General features: G+C 53.5%; 1 protein-coding gene across 1 annotated transcript; it reads right to left on the bottom strand.

Moving 5' to 3' along the window:
• Positions 1-680: 680 nt before the first annotated feature.
• On the bottom strand, positions 681-8,453 carry MMP9 (matrix metallopeptidase 9). The gene is made up of 13 exons (XM_084777941.1): positions 8,270-8,453; positions 7,558-7,790; positions 7,188-7,336; positions 6,814-6,942; positions 6,538-6,711; positions 6,169-6,342; positions 5,797-5,973; positions 5,522-5,680; positions 3,900-4,185; positions 3,610-3,749; positions 3,199-3,349; positions 2,994-3,097; positions 681-954 (listed from the first exon to the last, which is right to left on the bottom strand). Exons 1-13 carry the CDS (start codon positions 8,408-8,410, stop codon positions 836-838), a joined length of 2,136 nt encoding a protein of 711 aa, XP_084634067.1. The 5' UTR covers positions 8,411-8,453; the 3' UTR covers positions 681-835.
• Positions 8,454-10,065: the final 1,612 nt, after the last annotated feature.

Below are 10,065 nucleotides of genomic sequence, written 5' to 3' on the forward strand. Positions count from 1 at the left end.
GGGGTTCCCCCCCCCCCCCATGAGTGAGTTGGATTCTCAAGAGTGGAGTAGTCTGGGGTCTGGTGTAGGCAGGTTCCCAGAACACTGAGAGCCCCTGAGAGATCCTTGAAGGAAAGACTGGTATCCAATATCCCCCTGTTCCCAGGGCCCAGTAACGAGCCTGGCTCCCTAGGGATCCCCTTAATAAATGTTTGGTGAGTGAATAGCTCGGCGGTGTCCTCAGAGGTAAAAGAGAAAATGGTTACATAATACCTTCAGCAGGGGTAAGTGAATACCTTACTATTTATGCGGAACTTGGAGCAATGCCTGACACACGGTGAGCACTCTGTTGGTTAAATGCATGCACGTGAGTATGACCACATACATAATAAATAAAGGTGGTTAGAGTCAGTGAGGTGGCGTGCCTGCCACAAAAGCTTGAGAAGCCGAGTTCAGCCCCCAGATGCCACATAAAAATAAGAGGACAGAGCAGGATGTCCTGGTGCACACCTCTAATTCCAGCACTCAGGAGACAGAGGCAGATGGAGCTCTGTGAGTTCAAGGCCAGCCTGGTCTACAGAGTGAGTTTCAGGATGAGCCAGGGCTACACAGAGAAACCCTGACTCAAAAAAAACCCTAATTAATAATAATAATAATAATAATAATAATAATAATAATAATAATAATAATAATGTAGCTGGTAAAGGTTAAGGAATCAGTTTATTAGAAACAGTCCAACAGTGTGAGGAGAGGGCCCAGCCCGCTGCCACTCCTGCCCAGTCTCTAGAAGAAGAGATCACCAGTTTGTATCCGGCAAACCAGCACCTTTCTTTCTGGGGTGGTCTCTTGAGGCGCCCTAGTTCTCAGGGCACTGCAGGATGTCATAGGTCACATACCCGACGTGGTCCACCTGGTTCACCTCCCCTTGGAAATTCACACGCCAGAAGAATTGGTCCTGGCAGAAATAGGCTTTGTCTGTAGGAAACAAGGGGACACGAGAGAGCTGAGTCCTGTACGCTCTTATCACAGACACAGGAACAAGACTTTTACAAGCACCCTGTGGTGGTTTGAGTGAAAATGGCCTCCACAGGGTCCTAGGGAGTGGCACTACTAGGAGATGTGGCCTTGTTAGAGGAAGCATTGCCACTGGGGGTGGGGGTGGGGCTTTGAGGTTTCAGATGCTGAAGCCAGGCCCAGCGTGCCTCTCTTTTCCTGCTGCCTGCTGTTAATGTAAAACTCTCAGCTACCTCTCTGGCACCATGTCTGCTTGTGTATCACCGTGTTTTCCCGCCATGGAGACAATGGACTAGCCCTCTGAACTGTAAGCCAGCCCCAGTGAGATGTTTTCCTTTATCAGAAGGTTGCCAAGGCCATGTCCATTGTCTTCACAGCAATGGACACACCCCTCCTGGCTTTTCTTTATCTTTCTGTGGTTTTTACATGACACTTCCATTTTTTTTTTCTACCTGCCTGTGAGATGCTGGAGGGCGCAGCCCTTGACACCCCAAACACTGGTAAACCTGGTGCATAGTATGTGTTTCACATACAGCCTGTGATAGAATCAGCAGATTAATGAATGGGTATTATTTTAACGCTCAGATCAGTTCATCTGAAAACAGTCACTGGACAAACCCATTCACTCATTCAGCAAATGTCTACTGAGCTTCGGCTGTGCACCAAGTACTCTGAGAGGCCTGAGGAATACAGTAGAAAAACACAGGCATGATCTCAAGATACAGGAAGAAATGAAAAGAAGTGAAAAAATAATGAGGGTGAGGGAGAGACCCTGAGATGGTAACCTTAGAACTGAAACCAGGTGACCAGTGTAGGTGGGAAGCCTTCCAAATGGGGGAGCAACTGGTCTCCAAGGCCTTAAGCTAGGAGTGACCTTGATCTGTTGCTCAAAGAGCAGCCAGTATAGGTGGAGCAGAGAAAACAACAAGAGTAAGGGGAGGAGGGCTGGAGAGATAGCTCAGAGGTTAAGAGCGCTGGCTGTTCTTCCAAAGGTCGTGGGTTCGATTCCCAGCAACCACATGGTGGCTCACAACCATCTATAATGAGATCTGGTGCCCTCTTCTGGCCTGCTGGCTCACATGCAGCCAGAACACTGTGTACTTAATAAATAAATAATTTTTAAAAAGAGTAAGGGAGGAGATGTGAACCAGGAAGTGTAGACAGGATAGCAGCGCTCAGGCCATGTGAGTTCATCCTACTTTAACAGTGGTTTGGGATCTCGCTCAGAGCCTTTGCCCTCCACTCCTAACCCCTCGCAACTCTTGAAGAATATCTTAAAAGGTTATTGGATAACCACTATGGTTGGGGGGAGGGCTGTAAAGGAGATGGTTGAAAATGATAGATTTTGGAGATTTGAGCCTTGGGATCACCCTAAAACTGTCAACTGATTGGAGTATGGGTGTTGGAAAGAGTAGACAAAGCCAGACGTGGTGGCGCACGTCCTTTAATCCCAGCACCCAGGAAGGCAGGGGCATGCGGATCTCTGTGAGTTTGAGGCCAGCCTGGTCTACAAAGAGAGTTCCAGGACAGCCAAGGCTACACAGAGAGACTCTGTCTCAAAAAACAAAATAAAACAAAACAAACAAAATCTCGAGATAGTATCTGCATTTTACAGGTTAGAAAACTGAGCCCTCAAGAGAGGCAGCGACTTGCCCAAGGACGGGTTGAACTTTCTTGCCTCTCAAGTGTACGGCCAGTGGCAGTCCTGCACGTTATAGGCCCTTGCTTACTGTTTAGTAATAAAGGAATGAGCCTCTAAAAGAACTGCGTTCTGTGCAGGAGTTACCGAAAGAGAAAGATGTGCAAGCAATCTGGGACTTAGATCTGACTGTATGAGCTTGGAGTGCTACAGAGCTCTTATCTGGAGCATTTCCCTCAATCTCCAACGGCTTTCTCTCTCCTGCTGAGAAACTGGTCAAGGGAGGGAGCGGGAGTGGGGGTGGGGGTTGAGGGGGCATCTCGTGAAGGAACCGTCCCCAGCCAGCATCAGCAACCCTCACCTTGGTACTGAAAGATGGTGTGTGAGTTCCAGGGCACGTCAGGGAACTCCTTATCCAACCTAGTGACGCTCTGGGGATCCACCCTCTGTGTCTTCAAGTCGAACCTGAGGGAAGGCAGAGGATCGATGAGCCCCTCCCACTCCCGACTCCAGGGCTGGTGAGTGGCGCCAGAGCTCCCCCTACTGGTGGCCGCGGTGGCTCTCACCTCCAGACACGCTCCCTGCTGAACAGCAGAGCCTTCCCGCCACGACGCGGGAGGAGCCCAGTGACGTGGGTTACCCCTGAGTCTAGACCCAACTTTTCCAGACGCCTGGGGCCCAGCACCGACATGTCTTTGTACACCCACACTTGGCGCCCTGCAGAAGAAAAGGTTCACATTAATCTAAGGACACAAAGGTGGGACATGGTCTCTTTCAAAGTCAGGAAGAAGTCCAAGAGGCAGAACTACTCAAAGAGCTTTGTAATTTAATAGCTCCCCTTCCACCAATAAATGTCAAATCGCATCTGCAGCGAGGGGGCGCCCTTTTTGCAGTCGCTGTTTCACGAGTTACGCTGGGTCTCTATCCTAAGCCGATGGGTACCGAGGAACAGATGATCTACAGAGGCCTAGACTAACCAGAGAAGAAGAAAACCTTCTTGGACAGTGGATCCTCAAAGGCTGAGTCCAGCTTCGCAGGCAGAGCTGGCCATGTCCGGGAAATAAGAAAGGGGCCCTGCAGTGGGCTTCCTCTGCGGTTTGGGAACTTCCAGTACCGACTGAGAAGAAAAGAAAAAAAAATTCCATAAATATATATTTATATATACGCACACACATGCCCTAAATCTTGGGGAGGGAAGTGGGTGGAAGACACAGGCAGGTTCTTCTCTCCAAACCCCTTCTTTCATCCACATACCCCTCCTGCTCACCCGTCCTTGAAGAAACACAGAGAGCCCTGGATCTCCGCAATAGCGTCAAAAATATCCACGGTGCAAGGATTGTCTGCTGGACTCAAAGACTTTGTAGTGGCCTCAGAAGGACCAGCAGTAGGGGGACCTGTAGGGCCAGCTGAGGGGGGTCCTGTAGGGCCAACCGTGGGACCCTGGGTGGGATAGGCCACGGGAGGTGCAGTGGGGCACACCGTGGGAGGAACTGTCGGCTGTGGTTCAGCTGTGGTGGTGGCTGGAGGCCTTGGGTCAGGCTTAGGGCCAGGACCTAAAACAAAACATTAGATAAGACACCCGCGTCGGCATTTTTCTGTAGCCCCAATGACGTCTTCTGTCTTCCCTTGAAGCTGGAGGCTACAAGCACGCCTCTTGTCATATATACCATGCCTAAGTGTCCAGAACTGAGTTCTGTGACCATATGGACTGGGCTCTCAGAACAGGCAGAATCTCCCTCCCTTCCCCAAGTCTGTGGCCAGCGTGTCAAACAGTTCTGTGAGCATTACAACTTTACAACACTGGCCCTTCAGTATCGCGTCCCCCGCCACCTCACCTCACAGAGATAAGCCTGCCTCTGCTTCCTAAGTGCTGAAATTAAAGGCATGCACCACCATACCTGGTCTGCTGTGTGTTTTAAAGCTCCTTTTGGAGGGTTAAGAGGTGGATCAATGGTTAAGACCAATGGCTGCTTTTCCAAAGGACTTGTGTCCCATTCCCAGCACTCATATGGCAGCTCACAACCATCTCTAACTCCAGTTCAAAGGGATCCAACACCTTCTCCTGGCCTCCACTGGCATTGCACATACATGTTAAACAGACATCTGTTCAGGCAACCCATCCATACAAATACAAATTAATCAGCCGGGCACAGTGGTGCACGCCTTTAATCCCAGCAGAGGCAGGCGGATCGATGTGAGTTCGAGGCTAGCCTGGTCTACAAAATGAGTCCAGGACACACAAGGCTACACAGGGAAACTTTGTCTTAAAAAAAAAACATACAAATTAATCTTTGGAAGTTCCTTTGAATCAGAGCCTTAAGCAGGCAGGAAGACATGGAACTTACTATGTATCTTGGCTAGCCTCAAACTCCTGTCTCAACCTCCCGAGGGCTGGGATTACAGGTTTACCATGCCACACCCAGCAAGTATGCCCATTTTCAAGGTAAATGATGACCAAAAACCAAAACAAACAAGCACTTCCTAAAGCCAGGCATCACTCTACTTCTGTTAGCTCTACCAGAATCTTGTGAGAGGCATCATTATCACCCACTGAAGGGCGGGAACTGAAGGGTGGTCTGACATACCCAAGCTCACCTATGAAGTGGCTGGGTTGACCCTTCCTGCTGAGGATCAAAGGCGGGGCTCATGCCTGCTCTGCAGCACTCAGCGTGTGCTCTAGTCACGACTAGGGAGGCCGCACACTCAGCCCTGGGCTGGCTTTTGAACCTGGGCCTAGGGTGCAGTTTCCAAGAAGTCACTAGGCACTCAGGCCCTGTCCCTGATGGATCTTGAGGTTCCAATTTCCTCCCTTCCTCCGCCCCCTTATCTGATCCTACAGTTGAGCCACACCCTCTCCTCTGCCCCTCCATCTCTGTCCCCCAGCCTCACCACCGTAGAGATGCTGGATGCCTCTCACGTCGTCTTCATGCAGAGGGGAGCCCTCGAGGTAGCGATACATAGGGTACATGAGCGCTTCCGGCACTGAGGAATGGTCTAAGCCCAGTGCATGACCAAACTCATGCGCTGCCACTAGGAACAGGCTGTACCCTAAAAGGAGATGTGAACCATCAGGCTAAGCCTCCTAGCCCTGGCTACTCCACCACCACGACCGCCAGGAGATAACTCGGACCCCCACTTCCAGGAGCCTCAGAACCCTGCCCCACCTTGGTCTGGGCAGAAACCCCACTTCTTGTCAGTGTCGAAGTTCGAAGTGGTAGCGCACCAGAGACGCCCATCACTGCGGCCCTCGCTGGTACAGGTGGGGTACTCCTTGCCCAGGAAGACGAAGGGGAAGACGCACAGCTCGCCTGCTGAGTTGCCCCCAACCACAGTCGCGTCGGCTGGGGAGATCAAGAGTCATAAGTGAGCCAGGAGGGTGGGTCTAATACGGTGCCAGGGATGAGCCAAAAACTAAGACCGAGCCAGAGAATCTGGATGGCCTATTTTTTTTTTTTTGAAGCCTAGGAGGCGCTGTGGAGCACGGCTGAAGCCAGGAAACACTAGTGAACGGAGCCTAGTGGTAGGGGCAGATGTACCTCGGGTAGGGCAGAAGCCATACAGTTTATCTTGGTCATAGTTGGCTGTGGTGGCGCACCAGCGGTAACCATCCGAGCGACCTTCAGTGGTGCAGGCAGAGTAGGAGCGGCCCTCAAAGATGAATGGAAACACGCAGGCTTTGCCGTCCCCATTGCCGTGCTCCGTGTAGAGTCCTGAGGAGACGCCGCGTTATTACTTCCAAGCGTGGCCCCTACCGTCGGGGGGCCCACCCCTCCTCTCATAATCACAGAGGAGCCTGGACCCAGAGAGAGGGAAAGGAACCTGGCCACACGGCTAAGGGCAAAGAGGGCTTGGAAACGACGATTCTGAACGTTTTAAAGGTGGCACCCTACTCCCCACATACTCACTCTCACTGGGACAGAAACCATATTTGCGATCGGTGTCATAGTCGGCTGTAGTGCTACACCAAGGCGTGCCATCGGTGCGGCCATCTGTGGTGCAGGCCAAATAGGAGCGTCCCTCGAAGGTGAAGGGAAAGTGACATGGGGCACCGTTTGCGTTTCCAAAGTAGGTGGGAACCACTGTGGTAAGGAGTCCAGAGTCAGGGCGGCTGGCCACAGGCCAGAGTAAGAGAAGGGATTTGAGGGCAGGGGCGAGGGATACAGGAAGGATCGGGATCTCACCGACGCCTTTGCCTAGAGACCACAGCTCATCGTCGTCGAAGTGGGCATCTCCCTGAATGCCGGGGCCAGGGGGAAAGGCGTGTGCCAAAAGACCATCCTTGCCGTCAAAAGGATAGCCGTCTCCGTGCTCTGCAGAGGCAGTTAGGGAGGAAGGGAGTCTGTCAAGCTCGCTTCGCTTTCTTTAAGGGCTGGAGACTGAACGCTATTGTGTCCCCCAGAGCAGCGCCAGGGCGGCTGCGGCTCCAATCCCGCAGGAGGGGCGTCATTTGTGGGAGCGGCGACTAGAGATTGCGGGGCGGGCATAAGAGCTGCTGTCCCTTCTATTCTGACTGTGGTCATCCCTCCCATGGTCCGTCCAGGCCGAGAGTTCTTACCCGAGACACCAAACTGGATGACAATGTCTGCTTCCAGCCCGTGCACGCGGGTGAACGTGAGCGGTGTCACCGCGCTCCACACCGCGAAGGCGCGCGCGAAGGCGTCATCGATCACGTCTCGCGGCAAGTCTTCGGAGTAGTTTTGGATCCTGTAGGTGAAAAGCCAGAGATGGGTGGTGGGCGGGGAGTACAAGGATCACAAATGAGATGGGGCGGGGCAGCAGCTACACGGGATAGCTCCGTCTCCAAGGCACTCGGTGCTCTTCGGCTTTCAGAACTTGTATTGTTAGGATATCTTGCGTTCCGCCAAGCAGAGGTGCAAACTGGCTTCCAGCCCTACCCAGCCACCTGCTTCTAGCCCAACACTCACCAGTATGTGATGTTATGGTGGCTCCACTTGAGGTTGCCCTCAAAGGTTTGAAATCTGCCCAGGTCTGGGACACCGCAGCGTGGTGCACGAATGGCCTCGAGTGTCTTGCTGTCTAGCTCACCAGTCTGGGGCAAGGACAGCCGCTTCTGAAGCAGCAGCAAAGCGGGCCGCAGGGACAGCTTCTCTCCCTGTATCTCGGCTGCCAGGGTGTAACCATAGCGGTGCAGGTATTCCTGTGAATGGAGGGAGTGGCAGAGAATAGCGTTGTTCTGGCATCTTCCCTTGCCCCCTGGGCCACATGCTTAGGGACTCTAAGGCCAGGACACAGTTCTTCCGGCACACTAGAATTCCCCCATCCTGCAGATAACCCAACTCCTTCCTTCCTCAGATGATCTGAACCATGCCTACCCCTCAGCCTCCTAGAATTTAACTGTTCACTTCCTACCTATGCCTATGCCACAGCCCTTCAAAGCGCCCCCCCCATCCCATTGCCCTAGCAAACTCGGGTCTGCTCGTTCTGTTCCCCACTGCCCACAGCTCCCACACTACCTAGCCCTTACTGTCTAACCCTGGCACCTCTATTTTTTTTTTCAGATATGCCCATCCCCACCAAATCCACCAGAAAGCATATTTGAGGCCCCATGCCTTCTCAGGAATACTGACCATCTTCCCGGCCAGCCCTTCCCAACTTTCCACAGAGGCATTTGTTTACCTGTGCCAGCTCTGTGTCGGTGAGGTTGGAGGTTCTCAGGTCTCTGGGGAAAACCACAAAAGTCGGCTGGCGCTGATGAGGGGCAGCAGAGCTGGAGCCTAGAGCCAGGAGTGCCAGGATCAGGGGCTGCCAGGGGCTCATGGTGAGGCTGGCAGTGTCTGCCTGACGCTGCCCTTGTAGAGATTTTAAAGAGGCGCTATAACTGAATCAGTGACCCCGCCCCTCCCCTCCAGGATGGTGCTGACTCAGTGTGTGTGTGTGTGTGTGTGTGTGTGTGTGTGTGTGTGTTGGGCAGCCCCACAAACGAGGGCTTACACCACCCCTCCTTTCTGCCCTGCCCACAGTCCCCATTGCCAAGTCAGGCAGGACCCCCAGGAAACCACAGGGAAGCGGTTTAGTTTTGCAAACTGCAGAATTTGTGGGAAAGGGAAAGGGGGGGGTCCAGGAAAGAGGACTCACCTAGCCCTAGGACCAAAGGCCCTGAGTGAGCTGCCCAACAGAGAACCGGACACCCACTCCTTGGGTTTCTGAGACACCCACTCCCTGACCAGAGCTCAACCTGGACCCCCTCCCCACACTGTAGGTTCTGTCCTCCCCCTACCCCCACCCCCAGCCCCACAGTGTCCTTGACTCAGCTTCCTCTCCTGCCATCTAGGAGCAGGCTCTTCGAGACAGGATTTGGGGAATTCCACTGGGCATCCCCCTAGCTCCAGCAGGCTGACTCTTTGGGGGAACAAAACATGAGGCTCAGAGACATGTGAGAACCAGCCAAAGTCTCACCCTTCCCTCCGGCCTCTGGCGAGCATCCTTTCTGTGCTGTTTAAGAATAAAAATGGACCTTTCTTCCCTCAAGCCTTTGTCCTTATATTGATGTGAGCATAAAACGACACGAAACACAGAAAATGCTTTTAGCTCCAGTACTCGAGAGGCAGAGGCAGGCAGATCTCTGAGTTTGAGGCCAGCCTGGTCTACATAGTTAGTTCCAGGACAGCCAGGGATACACAGAGAAACCCTGTCTTGGAAAAAAAAATCCAAAGGAATAAAAGAATGAAAGAGAGAAAGAAGAAAATGCTTTTAGTACAATGCTCATAAGACTTCAACTGATGGTGCCAGTTTACGACTGAAAATTAGGGGACTGGGGTCTTGGCTGTAGCTTCTGGATGACCTGGAGCTCACACCTTCCTCTCCCTGAACTATGAATTCTCATGGACCCTTCCCTTCCTCCAGCCCTGTTCCATCCAGGACAGCTTCTGTGCAGCCAGCCAGAGGCCTCTCTGCCTCCCAGTCTCCCAGCCTCCCTGCCTCCCAGCCTCCCTGTCTCCCAGCCTCCCTGCCTCCCAGCCTCCCTGCCTCTCTGCCTCCCAGCCTCCCAGCCTCCCTGCCTCTCTGCCTCCCAGCCTCCCTGCTTCCCAGCCTCCCTGCCTCCCTGCTTCCCTGCCTCTCTGCCTCCCTGCCTCCCAGCCTCCCTGACTCCCTGACTCCTTGCCTCCCAGCCTCCCTGCCTCTCTGCCTCCCATCCTCCCTGCCTCCCTGCCTCCTTGCCTCCCAGCCTCCCAGCCTCCCTGCTTCCCAGCCTCCCAGCCTCCCAGCCTCCCTGCCTCCCTACTTCCCTGCCTCTCTGCCTCCCTGCCTCCCAGCCTCCCTGACTCCCTGACTCCTTGCCTCCCAGCCTCCCTGACTCCCTGACTCCTTGCCTCCCAGCCTCCCTGCCTCTCTGCCTCCCAGCCTCCCTGTCTCCCAGCCTCCCTGCCTCCCAGCCTCCCTGTCTCCCAGCCTCCCTGACTCCCAGCCTCCCA

This window comes from Acomys minous, assembly GCF_964271855.1.
Source record: "Acomys minous genome assembly, chromosome: 3".
Taxonomy (NCBI): Eukaryota; Metazoa; Chordata; class Mammalia; order Rodentia; family Muridae; genus Acomys; species Acomys minous.